The sequence below is a fragment of the Pelodiscus sinensis genome, chromosome 1 (assembly GCF_052426305.1).
Source record: "Pelodiscus sinensis isolate ZL-2025 chromosome 1, ASM5242630v1, whole genome shotgun sequence".
Taxonomy (NCBI): domain Eukaryota; kingdom Metazoa; phylum Chordata; order Testudines; family Trionychidae; genus Pelodiscus; species Pelodiscus sinensis.
In genome coordinates this window covers 1,525,514-1,544,043 of record NC_143052.1, presented here as the reverse complement: position 1 = coordinate 1,544,043, position 18,530 = coordinate 1,525,514, and the positions used below count along the sequence as shown (strand labels likewise).

Below are 18,530 nucleotides of genomic sequence, written 5' to 3'. Positions count from 1 at the left end.
CCTCCCTTCCGGCGGCCCAGCCCCCCCGGTTCGGTCCCCGCAGCTCTGGGGCTGGACAGACAGACGGACAGACAGACAGTGCAGGCGTTTATTGGTCCGAGTGCAGGGGTCACAGCCCACCCCGGGGGCTCCCCCGGCCGAGGGGGCGCTGGGACCGGCAGAGGAAGCGAGAGCAGGGGCCGGGCGGGGGGCCGGGGGCTGCAGCCGACCCGCTCAGCGGGGACCGTCCAAGGGCGGGGGAGAAGCAGTACGGGACGAGCCCCCCCCCCCCCCGTCGGGGCGGGCAGCCCGCGCCTTCGCCCCAAACAGTAACCGTGGGCTGGGCCCTGGGCCCTGGGCCCGTGGCGAGGCTGCTCCACTCCAGCCGGGCCGTGTCCGCAGCGCGGCGAGCAGGCGGCTCACAGGCACTGCGCCTTCTGCTGGAAGTAGGCCTCCAAGCGGGACTGCGCGTATTCCTGGGGCAGAGAGCACGTCAGGGGGTCATGCCAGGCCACAGAGCCCCCCCAAAGCAGGGACTGGGGCACCCCACAGAGCCCCCCCAAACCAGAGACTGGGGCACCCCACAGAGCCTCCCCCAAAGCAGGGACTGGGGCACCCCACAGAGCCCCCCCAAACCAGAGACTGGGGCACCCCACAGAGCCTCCCCCAAAGCAGGGACTGGGGCACCCCACAGAGCCTCCCCCAAACCAGAGACTGGGGCACCCCACAGAGCCCCCCCAAACCAGGCACTGGGGCACCCTACAGAGCCTCCCCCAAACCAGGCACTGGGACACCCCACAGAGCCTCCCCCAAACCAGGCACTGGGGCACCCCACAGAGCCTCCCCCAAACCAGGCATTGGGGCACCCTACAGAGCCCCCCCAAACCAGGCACTGGGGCACCCTACAGAGCCTCCCCCAAACCAGGCACTGGGACACCCCACAGAGCCTCCCCCAAACCAGGCACTGGGGCACCCTACAGAGCCCCCCCCCCCACAACCCCCCCAAACCAGGCATTGGGGCACCCTACAGAGCCCCCCCCAAACCAGGCACCGGGACACCCTACAGAGCCCCCCCCAAACCAGGGACTGGGGCACCCCACAACACCCCCCTCCCACATGATAGTGGCAGGGGAGTCCTGTCACCCCACAGACCCCCAGCTATGGGGCAGGGGAGGCCAGTAATTGCAGACCCCCAGCTGGGGGCAGAGCTGGGAAACAAGGAACCCCCGGTAGCTGCGCTGAGGCGGGGTGCAGGGCAGAAGGTCCCTCCTGTCCTCTCCCGAGGGAGAGCTCAGGGCAGACGCCCCCAGGCTCCGGGACCCCCCAGCCGTGGCCGCGGCCCCGCACTCACCAGGTAGCCAAACTCAATGGTGGAGATCTTGGCCTGCACGATGGACCAGAGGCCCCAAAAGAAGTGGGAGGCCAAAGCGAAGCTGAGGGGAGAGGAGGCGCGAGGGGTGAGGAATGGGGGGCACGCGGGGGGACGCGGGGGGATGCGGGGAGGCTCGCAGGAGGGCACGCGGGGGGACGTGGGGGCGCCGCAGGCGGGCTCGCGGGGGGGCTCGCGGAGGGAAGCGGGGGGCTCGCGGGGGGGCTCGCGGAGGGAAGCAGGGGGCTCGCGGGGCGCCGCAGGGGGGGAAGCAGGGGGGCTCGCGGGGGGGCTCGCGGAGGGAAGCGGGGGGCTCGCGGGGCGCCGCAGGGGGGGACGCAGGGGGGCTCGCGGGGGGGCTCGCGGAGGGAAGCGGGGGGCTCGCGGGGCGCCGCAGGGGGGGACGCAGGGGGGTTCGCGGAGGGAAGCGGGGGGCTCGCGGGGCGCCGCAGGGGGGGACGCAGCGGGGGACGCGGGGGGGCTGTCTGCTCTTGTGGCCGTCGGTCCACTGTGGCAGCTGTGGTGACCCCTTCCCCCAGGACTAGGGCTCTCCCCGGCCCTGCGCCAGCATGGCGCCCGCGCTGCGCCGTCCCGGAGACACAAGAACCCGCCAGCTCCACTGGCGCGCGGAGTCCTGTCTGCCTGCGGACGGGGTGCAGGGTCGGGGGGCCCCGTCACACTCACTGTCTCCCCTGTGTAAGGGGGGCTGGGGGGGCGCAGGGTGCACTGGGGTGTCTGAGGGGAGGTGGGGGATGGGTTATAACCTCTCCCCTGTGTAAGGGGGGCTGGGGGGGGCACAGGGAGCACTGGGGTGTGTGAGGGGAGGTGGGGATGGGTTATAACCTCTCCCCTGTGTAAGGGGGGCTGGGGGGCACAGGGAGCACTGGGGTGTCTGAGGGGAGGTGGGGGATGGGTTATAACCTCTCCCCTGTGTAAGGGGGGCTGGGGGGCACAGGGAGCACCGGGGTGTGTGTGGGGAGGTGGGGGATGGGTTATAACCTCTCCCCTGTGTAAGGGGGGCTGGGGGGCACAGGGAGCACCGGGGTGTCTGAGGGGAGGTGGGGGATGGGTTATAACCTCTCCCCTGTGTAAGGGAGGCTGGGGGGCACAGGGAGCACCGGGGTGTGTGTGGGGAGGTGGGGGATGGGTTATAACCTCTCCCCTGTGTAAGGGGGGCTGGGGGGCGCAGGGTGCACTGGGGTGTCTGAGGGGAGGTGGGGGATGGGTTATAACCTCTCCCCTGTGTAAGGGGGGCTGGGGGGGGCACAGGGAGCACTGGGGTGTCTGAGGGAGGTGGGGGATGGGTTATAACCTCTCCCCTGTGTGAGGGGGGCTGGGGGTCACAGGGAGCACTGGGGTGTGTGAGGGGAGGTGGGGGATGGGTTATAACCTCTCCCCTGTGTAAGGGGGCTGGGGGTCACAGGGAGCACTGGGGTGTCTGAGGGGAGGTGGGGGATGGGTTATAACCTCTCCCCTGTGTGAGGGGGGCTGGGGGCACAGGGAGCACTGGGGTGTCTGAGGGGAGGTGGGGGATGGGTTATGACCTCTCCCCTGTGTAAGGGGGCTGGGGGTCACAGGGAGCACTGGGGTGTCTGAGGGGAGGTGGGGGATGGGTTATAACCTCTCCCCTGTGTGAGGCGGGGGTTGGGGGGGCACAGGGAGCACTGGGGTGTGTGAGGGGAGGTGGGGGATGGGTTATAACCTCTCCCCTGTGTACGGGGGACTGGGGGGCACAGGGAGCTCTGGGGTGTGTGAGGAGAGGTGGGGGATGGGTTATAACCTCTCCCCTGTGTAAGGGGGGCTGGGGGGCACAGGGAGCACTGGGGTGTGTGAGGGGAGGTGGGGGATGGGTTATAACCTCTCCCCTGTGTAAGGGGGGGCTGGGGGGCACAGGGTGCACTGGGGTGTGTGAGGGGAGGTGGGGGATGGGTTATAACCTCTCCCCTGTGTAAGGGGGGCTGGGGGGCACAGGGAGCACTGGGGTGTGTGAGGGGAGGTGGGGGATGGGTTATAACCTCTCCCCTGTGTAAGGGGGGGCTGGGGGGCACAGGGTGCACTGGGGTGTGTGAGGGGAGGTGGGGGATGGGTTATAACCTCTCCCCTGTGTAAGGGGGGCTGGGGGGCACAGGGTGCACTGGGGTGTGTGAGGGGAGGTGGGGGATGGGTTATAACCTCTCCCCTGTGTAAGGGGGGCTGGGGGGCACAGGGAGCTCTGGGGTGTGTGAGGGGAGGTGGGGGATGGGGGGCTGGGGGGCACAGGGAGCACTGGGGTGTGTGAGGGGAGGTGGGGGATGGGTTATAACCTCTCCCCTGTGTAAGGGGGGCTGGGGGGCACAGGGAGCTCTGGGGTGTGTGAGGGGAGGTGGGGGATGGGGGGCTGGGGGGCACAGGGAGCACTGGGGTGTGTGAGGGGAGGTGGGGGATGGGTTATAACCTCTCCCCTGTGTAAGGGGGGCTGGGGGGCACAGGGAGCTCTGGGGTGTGTGAGGGGAGGTGGGGGATGGGGGGCTGGGGGGCACAGGGAGCACTGGGGTGTGTGAGGGGAGGTGGGGGATGGGGGGCTGGGGGGCACAGGGAGCACTGGGGTGTGTGAGGGGAGGTGGGGGATGGGTTATTACCTCTCCCCTGTGTGAGGGGAGCTGGGGGGCCCAGGGAGCACTGGGGTGTCTGAGGGGAGGTGGGGGATGGGTTATTACCTCTCCCCTGTGTGAGGGGGCTGGGGGGCACAGGGAGCACTGGGGTGTCTATGGGGTTTTGCTTGTGAGGCTTGCTGCTGGTCGGGGGCCAGCTGAGGGGTCGGTGCGGCTTGTTCGGTGCCTTGTGGGAAGGAGCCAGGCTGGGGCTGGAAGTCGCCCTGGTTCTGAGCAAGTCGCCTGATCTGACCCTGTTGGTGGGGCCAGGCCCTGGCGTACGAGGGCAGCGTGGTCGTGCCAGGAGCCACAGGCGCTGCCGCTGGAGCTGCGGGGCGGGTGTGGCAAAGGAGGGTCTGTCTGCTCCACTCTCCGGGCCGGTGGAGTCTGTCGGTGCCGGTACGGAGCTGCGGGGCGGGTGTGGCGTAGGGGGGTCTGTCTGCTCCACTCTCCGGGCCGGTGGAGTCTGTCGGTGCCGGTACGGAGCTGCGGGGCGGGTGTGGCAAAGGGGGTCTGTCTGCTCCACTCTCCGGGCCGGTGGAGTCTGTCGGTGCCGGTACGGAGCTGCGGGGCGGGTGTGGCAAAGGGGGGTCTGTCTGCTCCACTCTCCGGGCCGGTGGAGTCTGTCGGTGCCGGTACGGAGCTGCGGGGCGGGTGTGGCAAAGGGGGGTCTGTCCGCTCCACTCTCCGGGCCGGTGGAGTCTGTCGGTGCCGGTACGGAGCTGCGGGGCGGGTGTGGCAAAGGGGGGTCTGTCTGCTCCACTCTCCGGGCCGGTGGAGTCTGTCGGTGCCGGTACGGAGCTGCGGGGCGGGTGTGGCAAAGGGGGGTCTGTCCGCTCCACTCTCCGGGCCGGTGGAGTCTGTCGGTGCCGGTACGGAGCTGCGGGGCGGGTGTGGCGTAGGGGGGTCTGTCTGCTCCACTCTCCGGGCCGGTGGAGTCTGTCGGTGCCGGTACGGAGCTGCGGGACGGGTGTGGCGTAGGGGGGTCTGTCCGCTCCACTCTCCGGGCCGGTGGAGTCTGTCGGTGCCGGTACGGAGCTGCGGGGCGGGTGTGGCGTAGGGGGGTCTGTCCGCTCCACTCTCCGGGCCGGTGGAGTCTGTCGGTGCCGGTACGGAGCTGCGGGGCGGGTGTGGCGTAGGGGGGTCTGTCTGCTCCACTCTCCGGGCCGGTGGAGTCTGTCGGTGCCGGTACGGAGCTGCGGGGCGGGTGTGGCAAAGGGGGTCTGTCTGCTCCACTCTCCGGGCCGGTGGAGTCTGTCGGTGCCGGTACGGAGCTGCGGGGCGGGTGTGGCAAAGGGGGGTCTGTCTGCTCCACTCTCCGGGCCGGTGGAGTCTGTCGGTGCCGGTACGGAGCTGCGGGGCGGGTGTGGCAAAGGGGGGTCTGTCCGCTCCACTCTCCGGGCCGGTGGAGTCTGTCGGTGCCGGTACGGAGCTGCGGGGCGGGTGTGGCAAAGGGGGGTCTGTCTGCTCCACTCTCCGGGCCGGTGGAGTCTGTCGGTGCCGGTACGGAGCTGCGGGGCGGGTGTGGCAAAGGGGGGTCTGTCCGCTCCACTCTCCGGGCCGGTGGAGTCTGTCGGTGCCGGTACGGAGCTGCGGGGCGGGTGTGGCGTAGGGGGGTCTGTCTGCTCCACTCTCCGGGCCGGTGGAGTCTGTCGGTGCCGGTACGGAGCTGCGGGGCGGGTGTGGCGTAGGGGGGTCTGTCCGCTCCACTCTCCGGGCCGGTGGAGTCTGTCAGTGCCGGTACGGAGCTGCGGGGCGGGTGTGGCGTAGGGGGTCTGTCCGCTCCACTCTCCGGGCCGGTGGAGTCTGTCGGTGCCGGTACGGAGCTGCGGGGCGGGTGTGGCGTAGGGGGGTCTGTCTGCTCCACTCTCCGGGCCGGTGGAGTCTGTCGGTGCCGGTACGGAGCTGCGGGGCGGGTGTGGCGTAGGGGGGTCTGTCCACTCCACTCTCCGGGCCGGTGGAGTCTGTCGGTGCCGGTACGGAGCTGCGGGGCGGGTGTGGCGTAGGGGGGTCTGTCCGCTCCACTCTCCGGGCCGGTGGAGTCTGTCGGTGCCGGTACGGAGCTGCGGGGCGGGTGTGGCGTAGGGGGGTCTGTCTGCTCCACTCTCCGGGCCGGTGGAGTCTGTCGGTGCCGGTACGGAGCTGCGGGGCGGGTGTGGCAAAGGAGGGTCTGTCCGCTCCACTCTCCGGGCCGGTGGAGTCTGTGGGTGCCGGTACGGAGCTGCGGGGCGGGTGTGGCGTAGGGGGTCTGTCCGCTCCACTCTCCGGGCCGGTGGAGTCTGTGGGTGCCGGTACGGAGCTGCGGGGCGGGTGTGGCGTAGGGGGGTCTGTCTGCTCCACTCTCCGGGCCGGTGGAGTCTGTCGGTGCCGGTACGGAGCTGAGGGGCGGGTGTGGCAAAGGGGGGTCTGTCCGCTCCACTCTCCGGGCCGGTGGAGTCTGTGGGTGCCGGTACGGAGCTGCGGGGCGGGTGTGGCGTAGGGGGGTCTGTCTGCTCCACTCTCCGGGCTGGTGGAGTCTGTCGGTGCCGGTACGGAGCTGCGGGGCGGGTGTGGCGTAGGGGGGTCTGTCCGCTCCACTCTCCGGGCCGGTGGAGTCTGTCGGTGCCGCTGGAGCTGCGGGGCGGGTGTGGCGTAGGGGGGTCTGTCTGCTCCACTCTCCGGGCCGGTGGAGTCTGTGGGTGCCGGTACGGAGCTGCGGGGCGGGTGTGGCGTAGGGGGGTCTGTCTGCTCCACTCTCCGGGCCGGTGGAGTCTGTCGGTGCCGCTGGAGCTGCGGGGCGGGGCCCTGTGCTGTTCTCCATTCGCAGTTCGGGGCTGGGAGTTGGGTTGGGTAATGGGCGCTGGCCGTGAGCCGGCTGGGGGGCTACAGCGGGCGCGTTTGGAGAGACGCTCTGGGAAGCGAGGGCCTGGGCTTCGGGGGAGGCGACTGCGCTTCTGTATCCCAGCGCGAAGCTCCATACACCCGCCTGCGTGGGGCCGGCTGGAGAACCGGGCTGCACTAGTCCCTCTGGGTCAGGGCGCATGGCACACAGGCTGGAAGCCCTATGGGGCACGGACCCCTGGGGAGAGTGGCCCCCCGAGCAGGGGCCGCGGCGCCGGAGGGGGCCCGGGGACGGACGGGCTAAACGTGGGTGTGACCGGTGAGGAGAGCCCCTCCAGAGCCAGCCCGGGCGGAGCCGGCAGCAGACCCCTGGCTCTGCTAGATGGCTCGGAGCCCTGTCCTGGGCAGGGGGCGTCCCCAGGCCGAGCCCCTGCACAGTCGGGGGGACCCCCCCGCGCCGGCTCGCTCACTCACCGGCTGATCTCGGTCAGCATCTCCTCCTCGGCGCGGGCCTGCTCCTCGCGCGTCAGGGCCCCGCGCCGCCCCGGCTCCTCCCCCAGGTAGTGCCGCAGGAAGTGCAGCTGCAGGCAGAGCAGGGCAGGATCAGGGTGGGCAGGGGCTGGGCGAGGCCCAGCCGGGGCCAATCTCCCCTAAACCACGGCCCGCAGGAGGCGCCACGCTGGCCCCTTCCCCCGCGGCTGCGGCTCCCCAGAGAGGGCGGCGAGCTCGGGGCGAGGACAGGGGGGATGGGCGGGGCACACCGGGGAGAACAGCGTGCAGGGCGGGCACAGGCGGGGGCGGGGAGAACAGCGCATTGGGCGGGTACAGGCGGGGACTGGCAGGTGGGGGCTGGGGCGAGCGGGGAGAACAGCGCGCAGGGCGGGCACAGGCGGGGGCACACCGGGGAGAACAGCGCGCAGGGCGGGCACAGGCGGGGGCTGGGGCGAGCGGGGAGAACAGTGCGCAGGGCGGACACACGCGGGGGCGGGGAGAACAGCGCGCAGGGCGGGCACAGGCGGGGGCACACCGGGGAGAACAGCGCGCAGGGCGGGAACAGGTGGGGGCGGGGACACACCGGGCAGAACAGCACGCAGGGCGGGCACAGGCGGGGGCAGGGGCACACCGGGGAGAACAGCGCGCAGGGCGGGCACAGGCGGGGGCGGGGACACACCGGGGAGAACAGTGCACAGGGCGGGAACAGGCGGGGGCCGGGGCGAGCGGGGAGAACAGCGCGCAGGGCGGGCACAGGCGGGGGCGGGGACACACCGGGGAGAACAGTGCGCAGGGCGGGAACAGGCGGGAGCCGGGGCGAGCGGGGAGAACAGCGCGCAGGGCGGGAACAGGCGGGGGCGGGGGCACACCGGGGAGAACAGCGCGCAGGGCGGGCACAGGCGGGGGCCGGGGCGAGCAGGGAGAACAGCGCGCAGGGCGGGAACAGGCGGGGGCCGGGGCGAGCAGGGAGAACAGAACGCAGGGCGGGAACAGGCGGGGGCGGGGGCACACTGGGCAGAACAACGCGCAGGGCGGGCACAGGCGGGGGCCGGGGGGAGCGGGGAGAACAGCGCGCAGGACGGGCACAGGCAGGGGCCGGGGGGAGCGGGGAGAACAGCGCGCAGGACGGGCACAGGCAGGGGCCGGGGGGAGCGGGGAGAACAACGCGCAGGGCGGGAACAGGCGGGGGCTGGGGGGAGCGGGGAGAACAGCGCGCAGGGCGGGCACAGGCAGGGGCCGGGGGGAGCGGGGAGAACAACGCGCAGGGCGGGCACAGGCGGGGGCCGGGGGGAGCGGGGAGAACAGCGCGCAGGGCGGGCACAGGCGGGGGCGGGGGCACACTGGGTAGAACAGCGCGCAGGGCGGGAACAGGCGGGGGCCGGGGGGAGCGGGGAGAACAGAACGCAGGGCGGGCACAGGCGGGGGCGGGGGCACACTGGGTAGAACAGCGCGCAGGGCGGGAACAGGCGGGGGCCGGGGGGAGCGGGGAGAACAGAACGCAGGGCGGGCACAGGCAGGGGCCGGGGGGAGCGGGGAGAACAGCGCGCAGGGCAGGCACAGGCGGGGGCGGGGGCACACTGGGTAGAACAGCGCGCAGGGCGGGAACAGGCGGGGGCGGGGGCACACTGGGTAGAACAGCGCGCAGGGCGGGAACAGGCGGGGGCCGGGGGGAGCGGGGAGAACAGAACGCAGGGCGGGCACAGGCGGGGGCGGGGGCACACTGGGTAGAACAGCGCGCAGGGCGGGAACAGGCGGGGGCGGGGGCACCGGGGCAGAACAACGCGCTGTCAGGTTTCTGGCTGGAGGGGAGAGGCCGGGAGTCAGCCAGGGCCTGCGGGGGGGGGGGGGGGGGGGGGGGGGGGGGGGGGGGGGGGGGGGGGGGGGGGGGCTCCCTTACGACCCCCCCCCATGTGCTCCCAGCCACACGCCCCAACCCTTCGGTTCCCGCCCAGCTGCCTTCCGCTCTCCGAGCCCCCCCGGCGGCCCCCCCGCCCCCACCTGCTGCTGGCGCGTGGGATAGTCCTCCAGGGCGGCCCGGTAGAAGGGCCACGTGTCGTGGGTGTAGTCGTAGGCCCACTCGCAGAAGTGATTGCCGATGTCGAAGCCTCTGCAGGGAAAGGGAGGTGAGGGGCCTCCTCGTGCCCCGGGCCCCCCGTCGGGCAGCCCCCCCCAACCCCCCCGACAGCCCACGGGGGTCCCACAGCCCCAGGCCCCCCCCAACTCCCCCTCCCGACAGCCTCACGTGGGTCCCACAGCCCCAGGCCCCCCCCAACCCCCCTCCCGACAGCCCCATGTGGGTCCCACAGCCCCAGGCCCCCCCCAACCCCCACCTCCCGACAGCCCCACGTGGGTCCCACAGCCCCAGGCCCCCCCAACCCCGCCTCCCAACAGCCCCACGTGGGTCCCACAGCCCCAGGCCCCCCCAACCCCCCCTCCCAACAGCCCCACGTGGGTCCCCCAGCCCAGGGACAGCACCAGGCGGGCAGGGGGCGCCCCACACAGGCCAGCACAGCACCGAGCACACGCCCACCTGCCCTTGTAGCCCCCCCCACGGCCGCCCCAGCCCCACCTGTAGTTGTAGCTGCTGTACTCAAAGTCAATCAGCATGAGCCTGTCGGTGGGGAGCGACTCCCGCCCGGCCAGCAGCAGGATGTTCCCTGGGGAGGGGAGAGCAGGCTGGGGAGAGCAGGGGGGGGCGAGGGGGGGGCCATTCCGGGGCCAGGGAGGTTCCCCGCAGGGTCCCGGGAGCGGGGGGGGCAAGAGGGGGCCGTTCCGGGGCCAGGGGGGTTCCCGCAGGGTCCCGGGAGCGGGGGGGCCGAGAGGGGGCCGTTCCGGGGCCAGGGAGGTTCCCCGCAGGGTCCCGGGAGCGGGGGGCCGAGGGGGGGCCGTTCCGGGGCCAGGGAGGTTCCCCGCAGGGTCCCGGGAGCAGGGGGGCCGAGGGGGGGCCGTTCCGGGGCCAGGGAGGTTCCCCGCAGGGTCCCGGGAGCGGGGGGGGCGGGGCCAGGGGGCAGGGGGGAGCGGGGGGGGGGGGGGCCGTTCCGGGGCCAGGGAGGCTCCCCGCAGGGTCCCGGGAGCGGGGGGCCGAGGGGGGGCCGTTCCGGGGCCAGGGAGGTTCCCCGCAGGGTCCCGGGAGCGGGGGGGAGGGGCCGAGGGGGGGCCGTTCCGGGGCCAGGGAGGTTCCCCGCAGGGTCCCGGGAGCGGGGGGGGCCGAGGGGGGGCCGTTCCGGGGCCAGGGAGGTTCCCCGCAGGGTCCCAGGAGCGGGGGGCCGAGGGGGGGCCGTTCCGGGGCCAGGGAGGTTCCCCGCAGGGTCCCGGGAGCGGGGGGCCGAGGGGGGGGGCCGTTCCAGGGCCAGGGAGGTTCCCCGCAGGGTCCCGGGAGCGGGGGGCCGAGGGGGGGCCGTTCCGGGGCCAGGGAGGTTCCCCGCAGGGTCCCGGGAGCGGGGGGCCGAGGGGGGGCCGTTCCGGGGCCAGGGAGGTTCCCCGCAGGGTCCCGGGAGCGGGGGGGGGCGAGGGGGGGCCGTTCCAGGGCCAGGGAGGTTCCCCGCAGGGTCCCGGGAGCGGGGGGGGGCCGAGGGGGGGCCGTTCCGGGGCCAGGGAGGTTCCCCGCAGGGTCCCGGGAGCGGGGGGCCGAGGGGGGGCCGTTCCGGGGCCAGGGAGGTTCCCCGCAGGGTCCCGGGAGCGGGGGGCCGAGGGGGGGCCGTTCCGGGGCCAGGGAGGTTCCCCGCAGGGTCCCGGGAGCGGGGGGCCGAGGGGGGGCCGTTCCGGGGCCAGGGAGGTTCCCCAGAGCGGGGCCGCGGGCAGGCACCCAGGGGAGTCCAGCAGGGCCCGGCTGAGCTGGTCTGTGGGGGCCCATTGGCCGCCCCCCCACTCACCTTCCTGCACGTCGTTGTGGCAGAAGACCACGGGGGAGGGGGTGGCCTCCAGCAGCTCCCTGCAACCGAGGGGCAGATGTGTCAGCAGCCAGCCCCTCCCCCCCCTACCCCCCCCGCAGGGCCACCCCCATGGGAGCCCAGGGCAAGCGGGCTGACGCGCCCGGCTTCTGCCACCCCCAGCGCCAGGGGGCCCAGGGAGGCGGGGAGTGGGGGGGAGCGGAGCCCGGGGAGGGGGTGTGACGTAGTGGGGGTACTTGCTGGGCTGTGGTGACCCCTGCTGTCTGGAGCAAGACCCAGCAGGGAAAACCTCGCTAGGCAGAGGTAAGGCCAAACTTGTCGAACCAGTGGCCAGACACCCCCCATGGAGAGGAACAAAGGAAGGTGGATGCTGCCCTGGCTGGGGGGCAGGGCTGGAAGGGAATTTAGTTAGTTCTGTCGAGAGCATGGAGGAGAGCCTAGGAGAAGGGGCTGGAGTTTAGGGGCCCAGTCTCCCCCATCTCAAGGGGGCCTGAGGCATCCTAGCCCAGCTCTGTGACCAGATTCCATCTGTGCTGTGCTGTATCCTGGAGAGGCAATAAACTTCCTCTATTCCACCGGCTGGTGCAGTCTGTTTGTGCCATCTCGGGGTGCAGGAGACGGGGGACCCCCAACGCGCCGTCACACTGGTGTCAGGGGTGGGATGCACTGCACCCCGTGGATGGAGCTTCCAGCGGCAAGCGACAAGGCGCAGTAGAAGCAAGAGCCCTGGAGCCAGGCGTGCTGGAGACAGAGCGAAGCGGTTCCTGGGAATCGTGGGGCGCTGCAGCACTAGACTGGTGAATCTGCACCGAGGGGCCCAGCGGGCAGATGGCCTACGCCCGACTCTTGAAGGCAGAGCTGGTGGGGCTGTGCAGAGAGAGGGGCTTGCCTGTGCGGAAAGCAACCAAGGCCCAGCTGATTACCCAGCTGGAAGAGAATGACCAGCCACAGGGCCGGGATCTTGTCCCCAGGGGAAGCAGCCAGACCCCCCCCTGAGAGTGTGTCAGGCTCAGAGAGGGGGGGGAGCGCTGGAACCCACCGGAGAGATGAGACAGCGTCTCCCGGGAGGCCTGCAAGCTGTAGCCCATCTAGGGTAGGGGCCAGCCCAGCAGAGCTGCGGCGGCTGGAGATCCAGCTGCGGATGGAGGAATTGGAAGTAGAGGACCGAGAGAGGGACCACCAGGACCGAGAGAAGGAGCGCCAAGATCGAGAAAGGGACCGCCGGGACCGAGAGAGGGACCGCCAAGATCGAGAGAGGCAGCGGCAGCATGAGCTGGCCATGGCAGAGCGGAGAACCGGCAGGGCACCGGCTGCGCCAAGTGCGGATGGGCCCCAGGGTCCCAGGACTGCCAGGCGCTTGGAGAGGCTCATGGTGGCCCAATTGAAGGACATGGGCGACATAGACGGGTTCCTCAGCTCCTTTGAGAGGGCCTGTGGACTGCAACGGGTTCCCCCAGCTGACTGGCTGCAGGAGCTCCTCCCCGCACTGAGCCAGGAGGCGGCCGGAGTGCTCAGTCAGCTGGAGGACCTACAGCCAGGGGATTACAACCGAGTCAAGGAGGCCCTGCTGCACTAGTTCGGGCTGACCCCCGAGATGTACAGGAAGAAGTTCCGGGGGGTACAGAAAGGGCCACGGGAGACCTATGTGGATCTGGCCTCCCGCCTGGCGCAATACGGCCGCAAGTGGGTGTCTGGAGTCGGAGCCCAGACCGCAGAGGAGCTACTCAAGCTGGTCATGATGGAGCAGTTCTATGAAGCGTGCCCACCCAAACTGAGGCTGTGGCTCAAGGACCGGAGACCAGAGAACCCCCAGGAGGCCGGGAGACTGGCGGACGAGTTCACGGAGAGCCGGTCCGGGTGTGAACGGGAGTCCCGGAGAGAAAGGGAACCGCGCAGAGACCGGATCTCGGCTGAGCGACAGAGGGAGTCAACTACGGGGCGAGACCAAGGAACAGGTCGTCTGTGCCCCAGAGAACCAGCCAGGGCCTGGACAGAGACAGCCCAAAGCCTAACTTGCCATCGCTGTGGGCAAAAAGGCCACAAGAGGGCTCAGTGCACCAGGTCCCCGGACCGGGGACTTTCCAGGGTTAACTGGCTGGGGTGGGAGGAAGGGCAGGCTGCCCCAGAGGCAGGGGCTGGCAGGCAAACCTCAGCTCAGAGAGAGGGGAAGGATGCTCAGTGCACCTCCCCTGGGAGGTCTGACCCTCAGGAGGCGGATTTCTCCGTGTACCGGGTGGGGGCAGGACGGCCCCTGCGGAGCGAGTGCCTCATGCCCCTGGAGGTGGATGGTAGGAAGGTGACGGGCTTCTGGGACACGGGGGCGGAGGTGACTCTGGCCCGATCTGACATAGTGGCCCCGGAGCGGATACTACTCCACACCCAGCTGACCCTGAAGGGCATAGATGGGTCCCCGTTTAAGGTGCCTGTAGCCCGGGTGCATCTGAAATGGGGGGCCAAGGAGGGCCTCAAGGAAGTGGGGGTGCACCCGCACTTGCCCACCGAGGTGCTGATGGGGAATGACCTAGAGGAGTGGCCCCATGAATCCCAGCGGGCTCTAGTCACTACCCGGAGCCAGAGCCAGCGGGGGGCTGACAACGTGGGTCCAGGGAAGGACTCCTGGCAGCGTCCTCAGGGTCCCATCCCAGTGGACACGGGGTCCAGCCAGGCTGGGACTCCGGACCTAGGCAAAGGTGGGGGACAGGTCCCGATCCCTGCCTCAGCAGCTGAATTCCAGGCTGAGGTGCAGGCAGACCCCTCCTTGCAGAGGCTGAGGGACCAGGCTGGCCTCCATGCAGCTCAGCCCCGGGGGAGAGGTGGCCAGGAGAGATTCCTGCGGGAGCGTGGGCTCCTGTTCCATGAGTGGCTCCCCCCCAGGAAGGCGAGGGCATGGGGGGTCCAGCGGCAGCTGGTCATCCCCCGAAAGTATCGCCTCAAGCTGCTGTATTTGGCCCACGATGTCCCCGTTGGGGGCCACCGGGGGATCCGGAGCACCCGGCTGAGGCTGCTCCAGCACTTCTATTGGCCGGGAATCTTTACAGCCGTGCAGCGGTACTGCCGGTCCTGTGACTCCTGCCAGAGGGGCGGGAAGGCCCAAGACAGGAGGAAAGCGGCTTGGGGGTCTCTACCCCAGATAGAGGACCCTCTGGGCTTGCTGAGAGAGTTATGGGAGGGGAAGTCCTCCCTGGATGGAGCATCGGGGGTGGAAGCCACCCTGGCTGTCCAGAGAAGGCTCGCTGGGCTCATGGCCCCGGCCCGAGAGACCCTGGCCAGAGATCAAGGCCAGCGGAAGGGTGGGTGTGACCCCCGAGGACAGGCCTGTGCCAGTCGCCCTGGAGCGGGGCGGCGAGTGGACAGAGGGAAGCCAATTCATGTGGGGCCTAGCCACGGCCGGCCCGAGTCAAGGGGAGCACCCATGTCCCCAGGGCGGGTTCCCACGCAGAGGACCCGAACTTCCCTAGGTCACGAGCGGAGTGACCCTGCTCAGTTCGCTCTCGGAGGGGGGAGAACTGTGACGTAGTGGGGGGACCTGGCTGGGCTGTGGTGACCCCTGCTGTCTGGACCACGACCCAGCAGGGAAAACCTCACTAGGCAGAGGTAGTGCCAAACTTGTTGAACCAGTGGCCAGACATCCCCCATGGAGAGGAACAAAGGAAGGTGGATGCTGCCCTGACTGGGGGGCAGGGCTGGAAGGGAATTTAGTTAGTTACTGTGGGAGAGCATGGAGGAGAGCCTAGGAGAAGGGGCTGGAGTTTAGGGGCCCAGTCTCCCCATCTCAAGGGGGGGCCTGAGGCATCCTAGCCCAGCTCTGTGACCAGATTACATCTGTGCTGTGCTGTATCCTGGAGAGGCAATAAACTTCCTCTATTCCACCGGCTGGTGCAGTCTGTTTGTGCCATTTCGGGGATGCAGGAGACGGGGGACCCCCAACGCGCCGTCACAGGGGGATAGTGGGGGGAAGGGAAGCCGAGCAAGGCCCACTGAGGGGGGGAGCAGAGCCGAGCGGGGCCCAGGGAGGGGGGCAACAGGGGGGAAGCGGAGCTGAGTGGGGCCCAGGGAGGTGGGGAAATGGAGCCGAGCGGGGCCCAGGAGGAGGGGGGGAAATGGAGCCGAGCGGGGCCCAGGGGGGAAGCGGAGCTGAGTGGGCCCAGGGGAGGGGGGGAAATGGAGCCAAGCGGGGCCCAGGGGGGAAGCGGAGCTGAGTGGGGCCCAGGGGAGGGGGGGAAATGGAGCCGAGCGGGGCCCAGGGGGGGGGGGGGAAATGGAGCCGAGTGGGGCCCAGGGGGGAAGCGGAGCTGAGTGGGCCCAGGGGAGGGGGGGAAACGGAGCCGAGCGGGGCCCAGGGGAGGGGGGGAAATGGAGCCGAGTGGGGCCCAGGGGAGGGGGGGAAATGGAGCCGAGTGGGGCCCAGCAGGGCCCAGGGGGGAAGCGGAGCTGCATGGGGCCCAGGGGAGGGGGGAAATGGAGCCGAGCGGGGCCCAGGGGGGAAGCGGAGCTGAGTGGGGCCCAGGGAGGGGGGAAATGGAGCCGAGCGGGGCCCAGGGGGGAAGCGGAGCTGAGTGGGCCCAGGGGAGGGGGGGAAATGGAGCTGAGCGGGGCCCAGGGGGGAAGCGGAGCTGAGTGGGGCCCAGGGGACGGGGGGAAATGGAGCCAAGCGGGGCCCGGGGGAAGCGGAGCTGAGTGGGGCCCAGGGGAGGGGGGGAAATGGAGCCGAGCTGGGCCCAGTGGGGAAGCGGAGCTGAGTGGGGCCCAGGGGACAGGGGGAAATGGAGCCAAGCGGGGCCCGGGGGAAGCGGAGCTGAGTGGGGCCCAGGGGAGCGGGGGGAAATGGAGCCAAGCGGGGCCCGGGGGAAGCGGAGCTGAGTGGGGCCCAGGGGAGGGGGGGAAATGGAGCCAAGCGGGGCCCAGGGGGGAAGCGGAGCTGAGTGGGGCCCAGGGGAGGGGGGGAAATGGAGCCGAGCGGGGCCCAGGGGGGAAGCGGAGCTGAGTGGGCCCAGGGGAGGAAGGGAAATGGAGCCAAGCGGGGCCCAGGGGGGAAGCGGAGCTGAGTGGGCCCAGGGGAGGGGGGGAAATGGAGCCAAGCGGGGCCCGGGGAGAAGCAGAGCTGAGTGGGGCCCAGGGGAGGGGGGAAATGGAGCCGAGTGGGGCCCAGGGGGGAAGCGGAGCTGAGTGGGCCCAGGGGAGGGGGGGAAATGGAGCCAAGCGGGGCCCAGGGGGGAAGCGGAGCTGAGTGGGGCCCAGGGGAGGGGGGGAAATGGAGCCGAGCGGGGCCCAGGGGGGAAGCGGAGCTGAGTGGGCCCAGGGGAGGAAGGGAAATGGAGCCAAGCGGGGCCCAGGGGGGAAGCGGAGCTGAGTGGGCCCAGGGGAGGAGGGGGAAATGGAGCCAAGCGGGGCCCGGGGAGAAGCAGAGCTGAGTGGGGCCCAGGGGAGGGGGGAAATGGAGCCGAGTGGGGCCCAGGGGGGAAGCGGAGCTGAGTGGGCCCAGGGGAGGGGGGAAATGGAGCCGAGTGGGGCCCAGGGGGGAAGCGGAGCTGAGTGGGCCCAGGGGAGGGGGGGAAATGGAGCCAAGCGGGGCCCAGGGGGGAAGCGGAGCTGAGTGGGCCCAGGGGAGGGGGGGAAATGGAGCCGAGCGGGGCCCAGGGGGGAAGCAGAGCTGAGTGGGCCCAGGGGAGGGGGGAAATGGAGCCGAGCGGGGCCCAGTGGGGAAGCGGAGCTGAGTGGGGCCCAGGGGAGGGGGGAATGGAGCCGGCGGGGCCCAGGGGGAAGCAGAGCTGAGTGGGGCCCAGGGGAGGGGGGGAAATGGAGCCGAGCGGGGCCCAGTGGGGAAGCGGAGCTGAGTGGGGCCCAGGGGAGGGGGGGAAATGGAGCCAAGCGGGGCCCAGGGGGGAAGCGGAGCTGAGTGGGCCCAGGGGAGGGGGGGAAATGGAGCCAAGCGGGGCCCAGGGGGGAAGTGGAGCTGAGTGGGCCCAGGGGAGGGGGGGAAATGGAGCCAAGCGGGGCCCAGGGGGAGGGGGGGAAATGGAGCCGAGCGGGGCCCAGGGGGGAAGCGGAGCTGAGTGGGCCCAGGGGAGGGGGGGAAATGGAGCCGAGCGGGGCCCAGGGGGGAAGCGGAGCTGAGTGGGCCCAGGGGAGGGGGGGAAATGGAGCCGAGCGGGGCCCAGGGGGGAAGCGGAGCTGAGTGGGCCCAGGGGAGGGGGGGAAATGGAGCCGAGCGGGGCCCAGGGGGGAAGCGGAGCTGAGTGGGCCCAGGGGAGGGGGGGAAATGGAGCCGAGCGGGGCCCAGGGGGGAAGCGGAGCTGAGTGGGCCCAGGGGAGGGGGGGAAATGGAGCCGAGCGGGGCCCAGGGGGGAAGCAGAGCTGAGTGGGCCCAGGGGAGGGGGGAAATGGAGCCAAGCGGGGCCCAGGGGGGAAGCGGAGCTGAGTGGGCCCAGGGGAGGGGGGGAAATGGAGCCAAGCGGGGCCCAGGGGGGAAGTGGAGCTGAGTGGGCCCAGGGGAGGGGGGGAAATGGAGCCAAGCGGGGCCCAGGGGGAGGGGGGGAAATGGAGCCGAGCGGGGCCCAGGGGGGAAGCGGAGCTGAGTGGGCCCAGGGGAGGGGGGGAAATGGAGCCGAGCGGGGCCCAGGGGGGAAGTGGAGCCGAGCGGGGCCCAGGGAGGGGGGGAAATGGAGCCAAGCGGGGCCCAGTGGGGAAGCAGAGCTGAGTGGGCCCAGGGGAGGAAGGGAAATGGAGCCGAGCGGGGCCCAGGGGGGAAGCGGAGCTGAGTGGGCCCAGGGGAGGGGGGGAAATGGAGCCAAGCTGGGCCCAGGGAGGGGGGAGCAGCCGCAGGGGAGCAGGAGGAGGACGGAAGGGGCAAGGTGCCTGGGCACGTGGGGGGAACCTTTCCAGCCGCCCCCACCCTGCCCCGCCCCAAGGGCATAACAACATGAGAGCAGCCAGGCCGGGTCACACCAAAGGCCCGTCCAGCCCAGGGTCCTGCTGCCCAAGTGGCCAGACCAGGTGTCCCAGAGGGAGGGAACTGAACAGGGAATCCTCACGTGCTCCCACCCCCGTTGCTACCTCCAAAGAGAGGCGAGGGACCCCATTCCTGCCCACCCGGCTATCAGCCACTGATGGACCTAACCGCCAGGAATCTATCCCGCTCTTTTTTGAACCCAGTTAAAGTTCTAGCCTTCACCACCTCCTCCGGCGAGGAGTTCCACAGGTTGATTGTGCGCTGAGTGAAGAAAAACTTCCTTTGGTTTGTATTAAACCTGCTGCCTATTCATTTGATTAGCCAATTAGCCCATCATAAAACGGGATTTTCAGGTCTCTCCTCCACGTCCTATTGCCTGTCTATCTCGGTCTTCTCTCGCT

General features: G+C 71.0%; 4 protein-coding genes across 5 annotated transcripts in view; all 4 read right to left on the bottom strand.

The window, feature by feature from the left end:
- Nucleotides 1-18,530, bottom strand: part of LOC112547409 (C-type lectin-like) — a 416,253-nt gene that overhangs the window by 307,688 nt on the left and 90,035 nt on the right. The gene's annotated exons all lie outside the window — the stretch shown is intronic.
- CHKB (choline kinase beta) overlaps nucleotides 75-18,530 on the bottom strand; it is a 37,657-nt gene continuing 19,201 nt past the window's right edge. The window contains exons 6-11 of the mRNA XM_089777678.1: nucleotides 11,163-11,221; nucleotides 9,860-9,947; nucleotides 9,289-9,397; nucleotides 7,273-7,379; nucleotides 1,331-1,412; nucleotides 75-455 (exon numbers count right to left, since the gene is read on the bottom strand). Of these exons, the coding sequence (XP_089633804.1) occupies nucleotides 399-455; nucleotides 1,331-1,412; nucleotides 7,273-7,379; nucleotides 9,289-9,397; nucleotides 9,860-9,947; nucleotides 11,163-11,221 (502 nt within the window). The 3' untranslated portion in view covers nucleotides 75-398. The remainder of the gene's footprint in view (nucleotides 456-1,330; nucleotides 1,413-7,272; nucleotides 7,380-9,288; nucleotides 9,398-9,859; nucleotides 9,948-11,162; nucleotides 11,222-18,530) is intronic.
- Nucleotides 1,890-7,266, bottom strand: LOC149525512 (uncharacterized). The gene is made up of 2 exons (XM_089777535.1): nucleotides 4,934-7,266; nucleotides 1,890-1,990 (listed from the first exon to the last, which is right to left on the bottom strand). The coding sequence occupies exons 1-2, from the start codon at nucleotides 6,933-6,935 to the stop codon at nucleotides 1,890-1,892; spliced, it is 2,103 nt and encodes a 700-aa protein (XP_089633661.1). The 5' UTR covers nucleotides 6,936-7,266.
- Nucleotides 7,386-9,135, bottom strand: LOC149525511 (uncharacterized; the record flags this gene model as incomplete). Its single annotated transcript, XM_089777534.1, has 1 exon — nucleotides 7,386-9,135. A coding segment is annotated over one exon (1,734 nt), but the record flags the coding sequence as incomplete, so codon positions are not given.